Source organism: Vidua chalybeata, chromosome 7, assembly GCF_026979565.1.
Source record: "Vidua chalybeata isolate OUT-0048 chromosome 7, bVidCha1 merged haplotype, whole genome shotgun sequence".
Classification (NCBI taxonomy): Eukaryota; Metazoa; Chordata; class Aves; order Passeriformes; family Viduidae; genus Vidua; species Vidua chalybeata.
This window is the reverse complement of record NC_071536.1, coordinates 33,546,608-33,566,794: the sequence shown is the minus strand read 5'-3', so window position 1 is coordinate 33,566,794 and position 20,187 is coordinate 33,546,608. Positions and strand designations below refer to the sequence as shown.

General features: G+C 38.8%; 1 protein-coding gene across 2 annotated transcripts in view; it reads right to left on the bottom strand.

Moving 5' to 3' along the window:
* Positions 1 to 3,297: 3,297 nt before the first annotated feature.
* The window catches only part of SPOPL (speckle type BTB/POZ protein like), a 37,211-nt gene continuing 20,321 nt past the window's right edge, over positions 3,298 to 20,187 (bottom strand). Inside the window, exons 6-11 of one of the 2 annotated variants that reach the window (XM_053948032.1) lie at positions 16,881 to 17,058; positions 16,731 to 16,786; positions 15,034 to 15,156; positions 13,825 to 13,967; positions 13,687 to 13,740; positions 3,298 to 3,379 (exon numbers count right to left, since the gene is read on the bottom strand). In XM_053948032.1, the coding sequence (XP_053804007.1) occupies positions 3,328 to 3,379; positions 13,687 to 13,740; positions 13,825 to 13,967; positions 15,034 to 15,156; positions 16,731 to 16,786; positions 16,881 to 17,058 (606 nt within the window). In that variant the 3' untranslated portion in view covers positions 3,298 to 3,327. Of the gene's footprint in view, positions 3,380 to 7,391; positions 11,642 to 13,686; positions 13,741 to 13,824; positions 13,968 to 15,033; positions 15,157 to 16,730; positions 16,787 to 16,880; positions 17,059 to 20,187 lie in introns of those variants that run through there. The other variant, XM_053948031.1, reaches the window with a different exon arrangement.

Here is a 20,187-nt window from a genome sequence, read left to right as displayed (position 1 = left end):
GTAATTTGAAAATGCCTCTCCCTGGACTCACGGAGATTCCGGGGTGAATAATCTCAGAGTTATCTTTTAGGAACAATTTACACTTAGACAATGGCACTAAGGCTGCACCCACTGCAATAAAATCTTCACACCCTCCTCCCTAATTATGATCACCCACCTGTCTCCACTCTCAACCTTTCAGTGCTCTCAGAAGTGACAAAGAATGTTCACACTCCTGGGACTGGATTTTTTTTTGCCCATGGAGACACAGACACACTGGCACATCACGCAGTTATTGCTGTGAGCATTCTTCACACTCACCTGCTGCAAAAGTTGCCAATTATGGCCAAAAGGCATAAAAGGAGCATTTAAATTTTTTTTTCTGAAAACTAGCACAAATTTACTATTTCTTCATGCAGAGATGGCAGGAGGACCTCTTTTCCAGTCCAGCTTGGAAAAGAAGACCCACCAAGGCAGTCCTGTACAACTTTTCCTCAAAGTCTGCAGGAAGGACTAATTTTCACCTCAGTTTATGCCTTCTATTGATTGATGAAAAAGAAATTTCATTTAAAATAAAAAGAATTCATAGGACAGCATTTTCCAGGAAGACTTTGGAGGTCTTGGAAGTAATTTTTTTTTGCTTTTCTAGAACAGCTCCAAGGGACTTGAGAGCAACAAGACTGGAAAGTATAGTACCTGTTTCATCTTTCATCTGTGAATTATGTGGTAAGTTCTGTCCATCCTCCACAAAGGCAACTGGATATAAAACTGGTTTTGGACAGGATTCTTCCTGGGACTCACCCTTTAATTAGTTTCTAGTCTAGATAGCCCTAGACTTTTCTTTTTGACTAACAAAGTCCTTCTCTTGAAAAAATCCTTATGCTTAAAGGCCTTTTCCTCAGTGGTAATGCACACAGGGAGGGGAGTGGCTCTTGCCCATCCCCTGGTCCCAGAGCAGAACACCCTGGGTCACATCTCACTCACCAGCCCCCCTCTGCCTCAGCTCCATCTCCTGCTGTCAGCCACACTCTGGACTCCTCTGCTGGGCTGCCCTACAGCTCTGTCCTCCCTGAGCTCAAGGCTGGCCCTTCCAGCCCTGCTCCTTCAAAACAAAAAGGGGTGCACACAAAAAACTTTACTCTGTCAAAAAGATACTAAACATGGACCTCCAGCACATTTACAGTGGCTTTTTGAAAAATTACTAATATTTTTGTATGACAAGATTAATGATAACATATGCCCACGTTCCCAGCACTTCATGTCTACATAAAACATTGTGCCATAATGAAGATAATTGAAAGTATGACTTCCATCAATATTTGATTAGCATTTGGTGCTAACTCATTATTTCGGTGCAATTAATTTGACATCTTGCTGTATGGCCTGCACAGATTTCCTCCTAGAGGGTTGTTTTATTGGTGGGACATAAGTAACATGAGACATGTGCACCTTCCCCAGGGATTTGAGGGGACTATGAAATATGGAGAATATGACTGACATTTTTATCTACTGCAGGACACAAAAGCACATTAAAGCTCACAATGTGCACGTGCATTTGGCTCGGGAGTTTCTGCAATAAGGGCAATATTCTGCTAAACCAACATTTTCAGAAAACAAACTGTACCATCATCACACCAGGCTCTTCCATGTGTCTTTGTTCAAATCCCTTTTCCAGGCTGCAGAACACACGATGTCGGCACACAGCTCTGGGAGCAAGGACCAAAGAAAGATCCTCTTCCCTTCCCAAATATTTCTGCAGTTCTTCCCAAGAGTAGTGAGAGTAGCCCTGCCCCAACCCACAGGTTACTGAGGCCAGCACAGCCAGAATCTGTCCCTTACTGTCATTTCCCTTCACCCACTCCCAGCAGCTGATAGCCAGGAGAGGGAGACAAAATAAATTCTGCAAGGTGCAAATGGGAAAGAATATTTGACATACCATGAGAAAGGGACATCAAGTCCTTCCAGCCCAAATCCACTAGAAATAAAAGCACTCATCATCCTCTGCTTATCCATTATTTGATGAATCTTCTGTTGATGTAAAAGAAAACAATCACAACATAAGGAAACTGCAAGTGCCCCGGTGTTCCTCTGGCTGCTCAACTGCTCCCACTGCCCTGGGGTGGGCACTGAAGTGCCCTCCTTCACTTCACCCCCAGCTTCTCCATCTAAGCCAAACTTGCTGATTAAAGAGCTTCTGACAGCCCCACGCAGGAGCATGGCTGTGGGCAGGTGAGCAGTGGCCAGCCATGCCCTTTGCCTCCCTCCAGGGCAGCATTTCCCTCCCGGCTGTTTAACCCCTGGGGAGCTGCAGGAATAGAAGCCAATTCTCACCAATTTTAGCCCTACAAGAAGCAAGCAAAGATTACAAAACTATGACAGCACTATTGATGGTTCTGTGGTGAGAATCTCTACATACAGCCAAATAAAGCTTATTTTTATTCCTGATGCTATCCCACTGGCACTGAACATTGCTGAGCCAGCCCTAGGTTCCATTCTTGCTTCTAAAGAATGAAGAAAAATACTCACGCCAGGAGAAACTTCTCTCCATCTTTGTAATTAATGCAAAAACACAAACCAGGTTTATTGTTAAAGACAATCTCAGTGCAATAGCACCTTCCCCTACATATTTTTACCCAGGGAATCAGGAACAAATGTTTAGTTTGCTCTCTGCAAACAAGCAACAAGATTATGGATTCTTTTGACAGCACTGTCAAAGTAAACACAAAACTGTTCATAGTATGACTATAACCAAGAGTGCAACTTTGAATATTTATTACACAAAATTGGACCAACTTCAACATGATTAGTTTTATACCACATGGAGCAGCCTCAACAGCTGATTATTTTTAAAAATCCCCAAACCTGGTCCTTTAAACCTTTCTCCTTTAAAGTGATAAAATACCTGCACTTTCTACCTCTGCCTCTTTTTCTAACTGCCCAGAATATTCCAATACCTTATTGAAAACCTGCAGCCTCCTGCTGAGTGTGTACCTTGGTTACCAAATCAACACATTCTGAACACCCACACTATTTTTTTCAGGATAAATCTTCCATAAAGCCAGTTTTCATACTCTGCTTAAGTACTTCAATTATGATTTGTACAGAATATTCAGAGGTGAATCTAACTGGGGCACACTGCCCCAGTAAACACTACATATTTAACTGGTGGCAAAACAACTAGAACGAAGCATTTATTGATTTAAAAAGTAGTTGAAACTGCCAACATTCCATTTCTTTGATGAAGTGTATCTAAAGAAAAAGGATTTATTGAGTTACCCAAAGAGATGCTGGTTTCAGACATACAGACCCTTGCAGGCTCCCAGAGCTGGGGCAGGTTTTGGGTTTGTTTTAATGAGTCAAATGTTGCATATCTGCAGAGCAGCATGGAAAACCTGAGCTCCTGTGCAGACAAAAAAAAAAACAGGGACTTTCAAAATCTCATGCTACTGATTTTAAACACAAAATTCGTATGATTATTTATTTGGATAAATCCCTCCATGTGTGCATTGTCAAGGGTAAAACAAAATTAATGACAACATAAAGGAGGCATATAGAGACTCGAAAAAGAAAATAAAATAAACAAACCAAAATCAACCTCTGAAGAGCAGATGCCCTCCAGGATTTGCCCAGTTTTGCCACATTGCAGCTGTAAATGTTTCCCAAAGCTGAAGCAGGATGAGTTGAGCTCCTGGCAATAACTTTGTACCCCTATATTCCCTACCTATCCACTAAAGAGAAAACATCTTTACAGGAAAGACTGAAGCCTTGGGTTATGTCCAAATTATTTATTTGGAGAGACCATACTAAACTCTTTAATGCATCCATCTTATTCTCCCTGTTCAGCTGGAAATACAAAGCTGAAAATCTGAAAAACCCCAGCACCCCAAAGAAATAACAGACAAACCAGTCTCGCTCACATACACAAATCTGTATTTTTTTAGAAACACTGGAGATTGAATATGCAAATTATAAGAATCTATTAATTATCATTAATCATTCCTTCACAAAGACTAGAACTAATTGGAGAAATAATTTGAGAAAATTGAAGTACATGACAGAAAGCATTAAGATTCATTAAGTTTCAATTCTCTGGTCTGTCAGCTTGTCAGAAGTAGATGCCTGCTATTCTAGCACTACTGGTAAAATACTGAGTATTTTCCTAATCTAGTACACAATTTAACCCCTTTTATAGTTTGTTCTGAGATTAACCACATCTGACACTACACATTTTCTGCTATAAGGCACTGTCATGAGGAAATTTGCATCTCCATTTCTTTAAATCAGCAAAATTGAACTTACCCAAATTTCACTATAAAGCATTTGCAGGTTCACTAAGTATTTTGTATTTATTTACATTATTTGAGACATGCCAGCACACATTCAAAAAAACCCACAAGAGATGAACAGCAAGGCATTTGAAGAAAAAGCTGCATTCAAAAAATATTCACCCTGCCCCATACCCACGCCTCAAAATAATCTTGACCAGAACAGCCAATAAATATGCAAATATTTTATGTCCCTCTATTTGTGGTCCTGCAATAATCCTCCCCATTTGAGTTGAGTTGGTAAAAACTCTTGATCCAGCACAATAACCCCCAGTCCTGCTGTGGGGGAGGAATGAGGGCTTGGTAGTGCAAGAACTCCCTCATGTGTGTGTCTGACAAGGGCAGCCCATCTGCAAGAGGTGACAGTGACAAGATGTACCATTTATCTGACTTTCTTTTTCTCCATTTAAAAAAATATGGTGTGGGCTTTACAAAGACCAGCAGAGCTCTTAATCTGGGCATGGCACAAGTACCAGAGGCAAGATTAAGTCTTTGCTGGAGGCAAACATTTTAGTTGTACACTTCAGTAGCAAGTAGGTGGTTTGTTTTAAAGTTTCAAGACTCAATAAACACAGCTGGGTTAGAAAACTGTGCATATAATACATAAAATTAATTTCAAAGCTTCCCAAGAAGTCGCCAACTTAAAAATGGAAAATATAAATAGTTTATGTGGCAAGTAAGGTTAAAATAGGTCAGACTGAGCTAGAGCATCTATGCTTTAAGATTTCATCCTATTAAAATGTTTTTTGCATACGCTTCAAAATTTACCCTTTTTAACAGAAATGGCTCAGTCAACTGTGCAGGGAGAAACGTGGGAAGTCAAAAACTGTGACTGCTTAAAATGCAGCACCAGTTGTCTCCATTCTGATCAGCAGCACCAAGTCTGACATGATGTAATTTATTTTCTGCATGACTATCACTGCCAACGCATGAAACATGCATAAGTTGGGCAAAGCAGAGATTTCCACTCATTATACACCTACCCTTGATTGAAACACAGCACCTGCACGAAAATATTGTTATGCTCCAAACTCTGCTAAGAACGCAAGACAAAAATGTTGGTGTCAGGTAACATTTTCAAAGAAGGCCCTGCTCCCTGCCTGACAGGATGATGATCACCAGGTATTGCTGCAGCTCTGAGGCTCCTTCAGAACACTTGAACAAAGAGCTCAAAACTGGTACTCCTGGTACTTTCTCTATAAGCCAAGGCCTTGCAAACTCTCCAAAGTTGTTTTTTCTTCCCGAGTCTCAAAATCACAAGCTTGTTTCTGTTCATTATACTTGACTCCCAAGAAGCCCAATTTTACACTTAGAGCACCAACTTCACATACTGTTTAAAATGTAACTTATTGACACCCCCTGGAATGCCATTCCAAAGCACTCAAGAATTCTCTCAGCTGAGCCTGGGATGGGTTTTTTTCCTTGGTGCAGTGTTGTAATGGAAAAAGCAAGTCCTTTGCATCTCACATCTGAAATGCTTCACTTGACTCCTTGTATTTTTCCAACTTCCTCTGAGAGTACAAAGAAGGAATCTTCAAAATTGAAAACAAGAAACACGTTCTTCTAGGGGAAAACTGTCAAGATGTTTGCAGAAAAATAAACTGTTCAAAGACTAATTTTAAGTGGCAATTAATACCATTTCCTCTGTTAGCACACTATCACAATGTTAAGTGCAAAGTTATTTGTGTGTAATAGAAGCAGCTGCATCTTTAATGTAATTTACTTAATAAACATGGCAAGTAAAATGTGTAGTGGAATGGGTAATATTCTACCTTGAATAGTAATTGTAACTGAAGCCATCTAAAACATAGAAAATGAAGTTTGGAGTAGTGGCACAAAGATTCACTTTAATCAACTTTAATTTCTCACCTGACTGCTCAGGCTGCACTCAAATAATTCAACATCAAACCATCCCTTCAGCACAGGGCAGGACAGGCAATCCTGTACAGCAAGAGATGGTGACAGAGGCTGATAGGGTAAAAACCACTAGAAATTCAATATTTGAGCTTCCCCCTTTTAAAGAAAGAAGACATACACAGTACTGGACCAACACTGCAAAATAATTTCAACAATATTCACCTAAAAGGAGAAAAAGTTTTCTTCATGTGCTCTGTTTTCACATTTAAAAAAATTGGAATTTGCTATAGAAAGAAAATAGGTGTTTTTTTAACTCAATTTTTTATGGTGACAAGATGTCACCATAACATCTTGTTATGGTGAGGAAAACCATCTTCAGAAAGGATAAAAATATAGCCTTTTAAATAAAGAAATAACAAAGTTTAATATTCTTTGTTTATCTGGAATTTGGAGCTCAGGTCAGACATTTGGATTGTATCAATAATTCTGATACCACTCAGTGGTAAGCAGTCCTGTTCCCCTCAGAGGTTACTGAGCTGTCTGAGGGGATGTGAGTTCTGCCATTATTGATATAAACCCCACGAGGAACCTTAGACTGGATCATTGTGGAGTCAGTTAAGGGATGAATTTTTTTGTTTTAAGCACACCTGGAGAATGTTGCATGTACCTACCCAGATACACACTTCTTATGAAATAACTTACCTTGACATCATCATTTTCAGCATGTCCAAAGCCACATATCACTGCAAATATTTATAGCCATATGAAACCCCTTACATAGCACTCCTCCTCTTACACACCACTTCTCCTGTAACACATGCCAACAGCATTCCTGCTGGATGGGCTCATTAGCAGCCTCCACTCTTTGGCAGGACAAAGGATGATGGTTTTTGATGGTGGGTGGAAGAAGAAAGCAGATTTGAAACCCATCAATCCCATCATCATTATCACAGCATCAACCTTTCTTCCCACCAGTCCTGACAGAGTCTGTGCTAAGGGAGACACTTCTCAGGTGGGCAAGTTAAGCTGTACAGAGCTTTAACGTTTCAAAACACAAAAATAACCATGTTAATGGAGATCAGAGCAAGGCTGCAAGATGATCCTCCCCAAAAGAACAGCAGCGTATTTGACATTAGACAAACAGTGCTGATAAAATCTCCTTCTCAAAGCAAAGGCAGCCATTGGGAACTAATGCAGGTACAGACAACAAATAAAGACAGACACACTCTGTATAAGTAACAACTTTATTGTAACTTGATGTGCTGAAACGCAAAAATATTTTCAGCAACAAGGTACAAAAAGTATTTCACCATTAACATCAGCTGATAAAAAAGGCTGGATGGTTTGATACGACTGTTTACATATCTGAATTCTTTATATCATTTCCACCCCAAAACAGGTCCAAATCATTTCACTGGTTTAACTTCTAAAATAGGACTCATTGATCTTAAGCCTTCAAAAACCAGGTTACAAATACAGTGAAGTTCCTTGCAAAACACTTGAAATAGTGAATTCCCTTTACAAACATAGTCCATTTACTGTAAGCAGAAGCCAAGATATGAGACTAAGTGTCTTGGCTAGCTAAGGAGCTAAGCTCTGCACTAAATACACTATTGACAACAGAGGACAGGTAACATTCCATTTGTCAATTAAAAAAAAAAACAAAAAAAAAACCAAAAAAAAAAAAAAAAAAAAAAAAAAAAAAAAAAAACAAAAAAAAAACAAAAAAAAAAAACCAAAAAAAAAAACGCAATTAAGCTTAGGAATTTTAATCAACTGTGAAATTCAACAAAATTCAACAACATTTCAGGTAGCAGTACCTCACATTTGCAATTCACTGTCTTCTATGAAACACAGTTTCAAATACTGCACATGGCTTTTATCCTCCCAAAGGAGAAGCCTTGCTGTGAGGATTTAAAAGGAACACAATCTCTGTGTAGGTCCTCTACTGATCTCCTGTGCAAAGGTGAATTTTATACTAAATACTCAATGTGTAGAAAAACATCAGAACTACAGTAACCTTGTGTCCATGATTATCATGTTTTGACATACACTTATGTTGTAACAGCAAATATTATCACAATTTCACAAAAATATACCAGTACTCAACTTGTATCTGTAATATTTATTCCACTTGTTTGTGTAGTTTTTACCTCAGTGAAACTGAATTTAGGAAGCAAGAATCAACATGCAACAGAGGTCAAATGCAACTTGAACTTTTCCATCTCAATTGTGTACCAAAGAGTATTCTTCTTCACCTTTAAAAATGTTTTACAAAGACCTATCACCCTGTTAAATCATCCCTTCATTGCAACAGTTTCCTAAAAAGGCACAATGTGTTCATACTTCTGCATGCAGTAAATGGACTAGGAAATAAGGATTATTTATTGAAGCAACTTCCACCCAAAGCATCTCCTTAGGAGAGGTTTGAATGGAGAAAAAAAAAATATATATAATACATAACAGCATTTTAACAGCAAATTGAGTCCTTATTTTTAGAAAGTCACCCTTGACAAAAAACACCACACAGTCACACACACACACACACACACACACACGCACAGGACACATGCAGGGTTCTCCCCAGAAAAGCACAGAAGTGGTGGTTCACATCTATCTGAGAGAGTAGTGTTGGCAAGCCAAAACATGGCACCTTCATACGGCATATTCCTAACCTGGAGGGAAAACCAGGGAAAACCCCCAGGATTTCAGCCTGGAAAAACCTAACCACTGATTATTCCTGATCTGCTGCACTTCCAACTGAGGCTTTAAGGGCAAGTTCTTGAGATGTGGGGAATGAAGCCAAGCTACTGAATCCAAAGGGGAAGGTTGTAATGATCAATGTCCCGTTCCAGTGAGAACACTGCATGTAGGTAATTAAAGAGGTGAATAATTAGTGCACTCACTTAAGAATACAGCAACTGCTTTACCTTTTTCTCAAGATCTGTCAGAACTTGAAAACATAAATAAATAAAGTCCAATCTAACCTGATGGGCAGAGCAGAGGGCTCTTTCCTGTTGGTGTAACACACTGCCTGGCCGAGGAGGGGACACTCTATGATATCACAGCACAGTGTCTGACTTTTTGGTACAAAGTGTGCTATTAGGCTTTAAAAAAAAAAAAATCTAGAAATCCTTACGTTTTCCATCTGATTACTGTAAGTTGTTACTTTAGAACAGGCTGACCTGGGCAATCATTACAGCATAAAATATTCAAGTCACTTTGCACGTGAGCGCTGTGAGTTTTACAGTGATGAGGATGAGGAGCTGTAGTCCCAACACGTTACACAGTGCAGCAAAAACATGGTTTTGGAATAAACACCTTCACATCCTGTTGTGGAGAATGCTTATGAGACCTTATCTTAGATAAATATTTAAAAATGGATAAATCTCTGTAAATATATAATTTGACACCTTGTGTATTATTAAAATTTCTGATTTTACACTTTAGCCATCATAAATTTTTAGCTAGAGGGTAAGAAAAAAATTACGTTTAGAGGTTTTAGTCTTCAAAATTGGACTGGGCATTTTCTTCCAATTTACCTTTGTAAGTGATTTACTAGATGCCAAAATATAAAATTAATATATTCTTTCCTCTAAAAATTTTATTCAGAGCAAGTCAGATGAATCTCAATGAAATGAGGATGGAGAAACAATCTGAAATTCTTCCTCTCTCTTCCCTGCATGACTTTTTTTAATAGGCAAGCTCAAACCCTTACGCAAAGATGTTTATAAATTAGGTGAGATCTCCTCCCATTCCCCACTGTAAAACCCAAATCTTCCCCCCCCCGAAAAAGAAATACAGCATATTATCACTATTACAGTAAACTCAATGCAATAACTCAGGGAACATTTAGAGTGTGCACTACTGCAGACTTTTCCTCCCAATTGTAAACAAAGCTATCAAACACTGAGGATGTTGATATTAAAGCTAAGGTTCATATAGTAAAGAACTGGCCCATGACAAGCAGTTTACAAATGTTTCATCCTTTTCACATTATGCAGAATTTCAATACCATCCACAATGCTAGTACAATAACTGAAATGCAAGACTGAGCAAGTCTCTGCTTGCAGCTACCATCTGACATTTCAGGGAACTACTCCTGGATGTGTGCACAGCCTCGCCAGGTGTTTGTGGGAGCCATGCATGTACGTCAAGATGGGAAAAATCCCCTCAAAGTTTTTACCATTCACATGCCTTTTTCAAATAAGCGAAAATATTCTGTTACTTAAATATGAAAGCTCGCAATAGCCACCTTCAATTGAGTCTTAAAAAGACATGCCTTTCTTTTCTAACAAAACTAAATCCCATGTGGCTGTGGGCATCTTAAAATGTATCTAAAAAGTTAAGCCACAATTACCTGTACCTCATTAATTCATCAAAAGCAAAATATATATGTACCACACAACATACAAAAGTTACACGTTAAAAGTGCATATTCAAAATCCATTTGGCCCATTTCCTCAATTTACATTTGGTCATTCTATGCATCCTTGACTTTTCTATGCAACCATACACTGGGATGTATTTATTCCATATACAACACTATTCCTTTTCACATTGAGCTCTTTTACCTCTCGTTCAGTTCTGCATTAAATGTAAACTAATGATGGACCGTAAAGAAACACAAGCAAAAGGTTTATTCTGTGTTTCTCTTCACCGCTTGGACAGCTTTGACACACACACAATAAGCATTACAAACTGTAATGAAAATACATTTTTGGGCCAAACCATTGCATATTTGCCCCCACAATGAAAAATAAATTATGTTCAAAGCAGTATATTGCCATAAATAGCCTGTGAGCATTTGCTGAAGGTAAACAGGCTCTCCCTATATTTAGCACTTGCCTAGGGTACATGATGTGCCTCTGGTTCAAGTGCTTTTAATGAGAGGCCAGCCAAAACCTTCCACTTAGCACAGGACCAAACTATAATCTTTTTCTTTTTTCTTCTGAAAATAATGGAAGATCCCTTTCAAAAATTAGTCTTCAGTTATCAACTTTACTGCATTATGGAGCTAGTGCAATCCTGCAGAGCCTAGTCAAAAAGACAAGGCACATTAAAAAATAATAATAAAAAAATCAAGATACATTAGACTATATGGACTAGAGAGTCATTGAAGATAATTTAAGGCCTTTCAGTGAATTAGAGTAATCAGTCTAATTTAAAGCTGAGGATTAAACCATAAATTATCCATCTGAAAAGCAAACAATAGGCTTTTTCAGCTTCTGTTCTGTGGACAAGGATAACAAAAACTCTTGTTATGGTTTGTGAAAACACCTCTGGACAAGGAGGAGTGGAGTCAGTCCAATTTCTCTAGAGTTCATGGAAGATTTCAGGACTGTTTTAGCCGTTTGCGTGGAATGCCAAACTGTGGACACTGTGCAGACGCCAGAGCGCGAAAGGCCTCGGCTACTAAGTGAGGGTGGGAGTGGATCATGGACTTCCAGCCTGCAGTTTCCATTATGTCTGTTGCTTGGCTGAAAACAGAAGCATTAAGAACAGTCACACCATTTTACAAACCAAATGCACACTGGAGAAGAGCAGGCAAGGCAGAAGTGCTGTAGAAGGGCAGTCAAATATTGTGGGACAGACTGAGTGCCAGGGAAGGTGCCAACAGAGAGAAGCAGCAGCTTGCAATTTGGGTATGGAAATATAATCAGATGTGGGACAAAAGGTACTTGTTCTGCTCTACTCAGTACCAGCCAGACCTCAGCTAGAGAACTGTGTCAGAATAACCACCTTGAAATTGCTCATGAGAAATAATAAAGAGGAAAACTAGAAGAAAATGAGGTCTAGTGCAGAGACAAAAAGCAAGGGAAGACACGATAATCTCATTACATAAAAGGGCATGCTCAGTTTGGGGAGAGAGAAGGATGACAAGATGAATCAGCTGAAACTGCCTCAAAAATGATGTAGTTCATCTCCTAGAAAGAGCCATGAAGGCAGATTAGCTGGCTGGCTTCAGACCCCTTCACTGGGAGCCTGCAGTCTCAGTACCAGTGGAGCATATTGAGAATATTCACTCTTTTTTCAGTGCAGATGATGGGCCACATTCAAAATAGCTTTCAATGGCCACTGTTGATTTTTAACTAACACAAAAGCAACAACAGATTTCAGCAAGTATCACACTGACAACCCAGGAGATAAAAAACTATGTATTTACTCAATGTATGTATTTACTTTTTGGTGAAATAATAGAAAAAAGGCAAAAAATTCACTTTGCACATGAAGAATATTATATTGGCTAGGTTGCTTGTAACACTGACACAGGATAAATTCGTAATTTGGAACTAATATGCATCAATCCCAAGTTCCCATTGCTCTGCATTTTCAAAAGCCTTTTGTGAGCACCCTCACGCTGTTTCAGGAATACTATCAAGCATGAAGTTATCAGCTGACCTCTACACCACATGATCTCTAAACTTTGGCAGATTTCTAATGCAAGCCTTTAATCTGCTGCTGCAAGTCAGTGAAGGTAAGGGCCTTGAGAAACAATACTAAAGTTCAGACTTCCCTGGTGCCCAGAGTCAGCAAATTAAGCCAGGCCCTCTCATATTATTTTCCTGAATTACTGTAGATGTTTCAGCTGAAGCAAAGATGACCGGCATGTTAACTAGCAAACATTCAAGACAGAAGTCAGCTCAGGAACTTCCAAGTCACTTGAGAAGAAATATATCAAGTAGTTACATAAATTATGATTCTGACTTATCTCTATGACTGGTATTTTACTATTTATCTTTCACCACCCACTTCTTTTCCACATCATGCTCAATCATTATGCCTGTGAAACCTCTTTTGTTTCAAGGAGAAACAGTAATTTAAACAAAGTGGTACAACACAGCCTTTAAGTTCTCTGGAGATTCTGATGGTAAGAAGTAAGTGCTCCACTGCCCTTACACTGTTGGAGCCTAGCACCAGCTATTCTGCAGCTGGCTGTCTTCCACTCTGTGATTCACTTGAGCTGCTGCAATCAGTGCCAGAGCCTGAGCCACACAGCCTCAACCTATTTCCAGTGTAGGCAGGAGCCCTTAGAGTCAGAGGGACCCGACTGACGAGTTGTGTGGCCTCCAGAGCACTTGTGCTGGCATGTGAGAAGGTGCACAAACACGTCCCCAAAGGCAAAGGCAGCAACTGCCCTCCTTTCTGTGGAAATACTGCAGGCTCACACTGACCCAAGCAAGTCTCAAAACCTCACTGGGGTTATCACTCCTCCAGGCACAAACCTGGATACTCATGAGAATGGTTTTCTCTATAAAGGCTGCTTCCATCACCTCACAGCACTATGCCCCTGGGAGATGGAATGAAAACCAGCTATTGTTAGGATCTCACACTGGAGAGCAGCTAACATTCCCTGTCATTTAGAGGGGGAGTCACAATCATAACTGGGGTAGCATCTGCTGAATCCTACTTTACTTACAGTCAGTGACAGGCCTCAGTAGTGTGGAAATGAAGCAACAGTTCTTAAGATCTGCAGTCTACTTAGCAGTGTTTGTACAGAACATCGTGGGGCAGGGAAACTTACTTGCTATTCCAGTTTTTCCCATCTTTACACCCAAGTTGTCTAAGAACACTGCACCTGCAAGAGAGAAGTGTGCTAATAATGAGAAAGTACACCAAATATAAACACAAATATATTTAGAGTCTCACAAGTATTACTTGCCTGTTAATAAAGTCTATTGCTTGTGCTTTTAGCTGTTCAGCGCTGTGCAAATCTGCGAGGATAAGAATGTCAGCAACATTTTCTACCGAGAGGTTACTACAGAGTGCTTCCTCACACATCACCTTCAGCCGTTCCAGTGCATACTGGAGAGAGAGAAAAACTGCACTAATCATTCCTCAAACTCATTCCTTCTCTCCTCATCTCTACAGTTCTTAACGCACTTCCAGCCAGGCTTGGTGCCTCCCAAGTTTAACATCAAACTGCTTCCCCACGGGTGCTGCACTGAACAGTTCTCAAATGTAACCCAGGCATCAGGCCTGGCAAAAACTAATTAAAGACCTTGCTGACAGAGTTTTTATCAAACAACAAAAATAACCCATTCAGAAGTTTTCATTTCAATTCTGCTTGGTAAGGGAGGAGGAGCAAGGAGCCAAATCAGCATTGAACAGGTTCACATCTCTAACTGAGGGGCAAATAATGATACAATGGAGTTTCATCAGCTACATTCCTTAGAACAAATTTAACTTTATCCCCAGTCCATCTCTGAATTTCCTAATTTCCTTCATACCTTTGCTACAGCCTACAAGAAATTTGATGGGAAAAAACTGCATTCCTATATTATATTTTGCATTAATAAACTGTGCTTCTTTTTTGAAGGATGTCACGTCTGAACAGGTTTTATTTTTATTTTCTGGTATTGCAGACAATCGTATATATCAACCTTATAATAGCCAACCTTATATAATCAACCTTTTAACAGTCTCTACAGTTATCAATTATGCCCTAAATCAAGGCCAGCATGCAAAAAAAACCCTTAATTGCTGAGCTGCTGTAAATCCCTTCACCTCAAAAATCACAGTAGAAAAAGAATTTGAAAGAGCAATAATTTTAAGAGTAGACAAGGTCCCAACAAAGAAGATATGAAAGATTAGAACTACTACATTTGTAGGGAAGACAGTCCAATTTCTAAAGAAATTTGATTCTAAATAAATACCTGAAACACTTCTCTTTAAAAAAAATTATCCACCTTCTACTGCTAAAAAAGTCTCTCCTTTCCTACCCTTCTTCATTTCTGATGAGAACTGCTTCTTCAAATTTTAAAAAAGCAAAATATATATCAAACAATCTGAAAATAAGATTTTTTTTTTTTTTTAATCAACATTCCCCAAGCAAACACCAGATTTGGGAAGTTTGGAGTCAATTACTTACTTTGTCTGCAGCTGCCAACAAATTGTCAGCCATTTTTTCAAGGTTTGGTGCTTTTCCTGTGTAAATGAATCTCATCATTTCTTTAAAAACTTCAGGGTCTACATCATTTATTTCTACACGATTCTGGTAAAGAAGAAGAAGAATCAATAAAAGTCTTTGGAATTTAGCTACAGTTTCAAAGTGAATATTAAATATCGTCAGCAAGCATGCTACAAGTTTTCATTCACCATCTATCGCACAAAATCCTTACAAATTTAAGGTAACATTCAACAATGTTAAGCTGAAAGCAATAAAAAAGCTCTTAAAACTTAGGTAGAAATCAGTCGGAACAGTTCCAGCAATAAAAAGTAATTGCAATTTTTTTCCTAGAAATGCATAACTCTGCAGTCTATCACACAGACTGTACATAAAAATCAAGACAGTTTCAGGAATATTAAAAAATGCTTCTGAGCTTCCAACACAAAGACAATGTGTTTGGAATATCAGAAGTCAGAGCAGCAGACAGAACAAATTGAGCCATTCTTGGCTCAACTTAAACTGTGTCAACACAGCCCAGTTTTGTTCTGAGAATCCAAAAAGCAAACACATTGAACTGACATCACACAGCTGAAGATTGCCATAATACAACAGTGCCATTGCAAGCTTGACCAATCCTATAACAGTATCCCCCTATAAGCAACTAAAGAAGTGGGAAATGATGTCAAAGACGTAGAAGCAAACACCAGACTTCTGAAAGGACTATAAAAATCCCAGGCACAGGAGATGTGCGTGGTCTGGTTTCCTGTCAGGATCTAGGAGGAGGGCTGCACGGGACATCCACTGCTGATGAAGGCAAAGGCCTGGCATGGCACATTACTCAAGCTGTGACATGTTTGGGTTTCTTTCAGTCCAGGAACCTCAATAAAATGTTCCCAATACTCCACTTCACCTGTGACAGCTTCCAAACTGGAGAGGTGCTGGGAAGTAAAGTGACCCTCAGCTGTACCACAGCACCACGTTCACCCAATGTGTTTGTGCACACAAGTGGCATTTTGCAGTTTTCAAACCCAAATTATGATCGTCTATCATAACCCTTTTGTGAGGTGATGAGTTCTACACCTTTTCATGGATTCTGCCCATAACCAACCCACTTTTGATAATTCTTCAAGAAAGACACAAACAGCTCCTCGCCGTGGGAGACATGGAGTGCATAAAAGTAGAAGCAGCGCTTTGCTGATTAAGAAACCATCCATCCAAAACACTTACACAGGTCAAGTGCCTGCAGAAGCTGTGAATGAAAAGGTGTTCCACTGCCTAAGGGCTTAATTCCAGTCATAATCCACCTCTTGTTCCTTGGTTACCATAAAAAACACTTCAATACTCTACAGCAAAACCTTAGTCAAGTCAATCAGCTGATAGGAAGAGAAACTGAGGCAAAAAGGGGGCAGAGATTACCAGGTCAATTACACCAGTAGCTGATGTTTGAAAACATTATCTAGGGCAGATACAAGTACCTGAAAAAATCCAAATCCTCCAGCACCTCTCCACTCTTTCTACACAAATTCCCTCAGAACTCACCAGGGGAGGTTCAGGAACTGTCCCTCATGCACCATAAGAACCCTCATCCTCCTCAGTCTGCTTTGCCTCAAGTTTTCTGCAGTGTTTTCCTCTTTCACAAGGTACAAATATGTATATGCAACATTTTCAGTAAAGCTTACCTTTTTGCTTTCCTCCATTTCATGTTCAAACATTGCATTAAAAACTGGAGATCGTGCTGTATCAAGAAAAGTAAATATTGAATATAATCAAATTTTAAACTTACAGCGATTTAAATTACAAAATAATAGCAATACAAAAGTAGAAAGTACCTGCAAGGACAGATTTATGAGCTTTGAATTCTTGTCCTCCTACATAAAAACTGCAATCTGTAAATCTTGTTGTTTCCCAGAGATTCCCTAAATCTTCTGCTAGTCGACATTCAGGTACCTTCAAAGTGTTTGTATTAGACTGTCCTGATATATTTACTGAGTCTTGGACCACGCTTACCTAACAGAAAATCACAGCAAGACAACTCCTTCATAACTGAATGCCAACAACAATTAAATCACAGTACCTATTGCTAGAATTCCAACAATTCCAAAGCAAAGCAAAAAACAGTGAAGCTTCTGGCATTAGGCCAGAAGCAAAAACCAGTGCTTTACAGTTTACTTTTAAGTAACATAAAACAAATAGGGCTTACTTAGAGACTCTAATATTGTGTACTTATCCAACCAAAACAAAAAGAGAGCACAATACCACATGCCACCTGACAGAAATGCCAACATAAATAAGGACAGATACAGTTCTTGGAAAAGCAGTGGGAACAAAAACAAGTTAATGCTATTTCAGAGTTAAATTAACAGTTCAACACTTCACCCATCTCAGTAAAATATACACAATATACAATTGCATACAGATCATCAGGATCACATGGTCACAGAAAAGTTTCAGAAGAATAATCTGTAGAATTTTTCAATAAGCTATCCCTTATTGTACTGACAGTTATGTTTACACATCAACTGCAGTGTGATAATGCAAACTAAGTGCAAGTAACAGCTCCTTCATTATTTTGTTTTACTTAGTCCAGATGAGGCAGGAACCACAAGTAATTGTTTTCCAAACAAGATTAAAAGCCATTACTTTCAAAATACAAGGTGTAGTAGGTAACTTCAGTAATGAAATGCGTTCTCACAAGATGCAGCTTCTGTAGAGAACCAGTGAAGAAAAGTGAAATATATGCATTTGAAGTGAATCTTCTGGCATTATTCCCATTTAAGTCTTTCATACAAGAATTGAACAAGACAGCAGCACTCTTTTCTGCTTTTTCAGTTATCTTCACATACTAAGTCATTTTAATCAGTGTGTTGGGAAAACAGAAGAGCTAAGCAGGTTTTGCTTCTCTTGTCTGAGAGCACAGACCTGAGAATAAAACCTTTATAACGATCCATACTTCAAGATTTTGATCACTCCATCTCCCAAATACAGAAAATTAGGATAAGATCTTAAGAGAAAATGCTGATACTGCTAGGGTCAGGGTTTTGGTTGATTTCCAAAGGCATCTGGAATAAATCTGGCATAAAGCAAAAACAGCACAGCTCAGCTTCACAGAAAGTTGGAGCACTGCAAGCCAAACTCCAGACCAGAAGAGGAGGAGGATGATCCAATTATGACAGCAGCTTGGGGATTTGAATCACTGCCTAATTCCCTGTATCATCTCATATTCCCTTGTGAATAAAAGAAATTCCTTTTTATTCTTCCACCTTAAAAGAAGAGGAGAAACCCAAAGCACAGCAAAATTTCCCTTTCACAGTTAGGCTGCACATTTAAAACATTGAAAAAAATCTATAGAGCTATTTCCCAGTTTTCACACACACAGTGATTTCAGGAGATATACATACACACAAAGGAAGTTTTAGCTTAGCCAAGCTCATCTTCTGTTGCCAGAGGAGCGTTCTGCTTTTCCAGAGCCTTGACTCAAAGTTCATGGTCCCAGTTGTCCACACATCATCCTCCTGTTAGCTACAGTCAGTGCCTAGGGAAAGTCATCTACACACTTTATGTGCACTTAAACTGATCTCTGACCTTCCAAACTTCTGGTTTAGAATGGTTTCTAATACATACTGAAAGCCGTGCAACACAACAATTTGCTACAGGTCATCTTTTTAAGATACAACCCAAGCAAAGTTTTAATTCCAATCTCCCCCACCCGAGTGACCTGGCGTGTATTGTCCTTTAAAGATTCTAAATACAAAGGCTTACAGGGGGTCTGATCTTTCATATCTCAGTCCAACAGGCATGCCATAAATCAAGTGCATCCTCTTATTATTTATAATTTATCTAAATAAAGCTGAAATCCCATCAAGTTAATCCCATATAACTATTGAAAACTTATCAACTTGAAGAAATTCTGTGTGATGACACTTAACACGGATAATGTCCATGATTTTCTTGATTTTGAATCTGTCGTAGTCTAATGATAAGGGTGATATAAATGATTCCTTGGACTGCTAAGGCAGGTAAGAGATCTGTGAAAGCAGAGAACATTCTATTCCATTAGCAAATGGAACATCTGCAAGGCTTCAGTACTTTCAGATTATATGGAAAGGGAGAATTCTGTCAGAGATCAGTGTGCCCAAAAATCTGAGGCTGTACTTAATCACTAGTTTCTGCTGGCAGCACCAGACTTCACAAAATATTAAACTTAACAGCCCTTCAGGTCCCATCCAAAGGCATATCCAGCTGATCTTGAGAACCTTTGGTAACACAGAATGAATATCTTTGCTGCTAAAGACAATCAAATAATCTTCCTGCAAGCCAACAGGAAGAAGGGCCACCAACAGTCAGTTATCAGAGACCTTCACTAAATACCTGCTACATCTGACAAGTTTTATCAAGGCAAGTGCAATACTTAAGAAATGGTAAGTCAGTTTTCTAAACAGGAAACAAGTAGGAAGGCAAAGATGGAAATTAAAGCCTAACAGTAAAGTTTTAAAAGGACAAAAACTTCAGGCTTGTCTATAGAAACAGGTCCTTCAAACAACACCTGTCATTTCTAAGGACCGCTGAAGACCTGGTATCACACATCCAAAGAAAGAAATTCTTAAAATATTTAGATTTTCAAGTTTTTCCTTCACCCTGAAACAAGCCAGAAGTTATTTTAACATGTTCACTGTGAAAATGTTTTACTTCCTTCTACATTTTTAACCAGGGTAGGTCCAACACTTCACAAAAGCCACTCACATTAAAACATCAAGACATTTTGTAGGGAAACACAGCTAAATTCAGTGATTAGCATCAGAATTTAAATAACAGTATTTCTCTGTGGAAATTCAGTATTTCTTCTACTTATATTTTTTTAAACAAACCTAATCTCTAAAATTAGAGTGATCTATTCCTAAACCAAATGCTACTTTTAAGAGCTGCTTATTTACATCAAAGTGCTCATTAGGAGGACAACTTAAGAAGAGAAAATACTCAAAAGTATCTTTACAGAACCATAAAACACTTGTTATATCTGCTTTTATCACCCAAATAATTGTATTCATAACAAATTTATCATGCAGCTAATTTAACTTGTCTAAGTGAAAATAAGATGCACTATATTTGCAGTATCTAGTCTCAAGGGCCACATTTCAA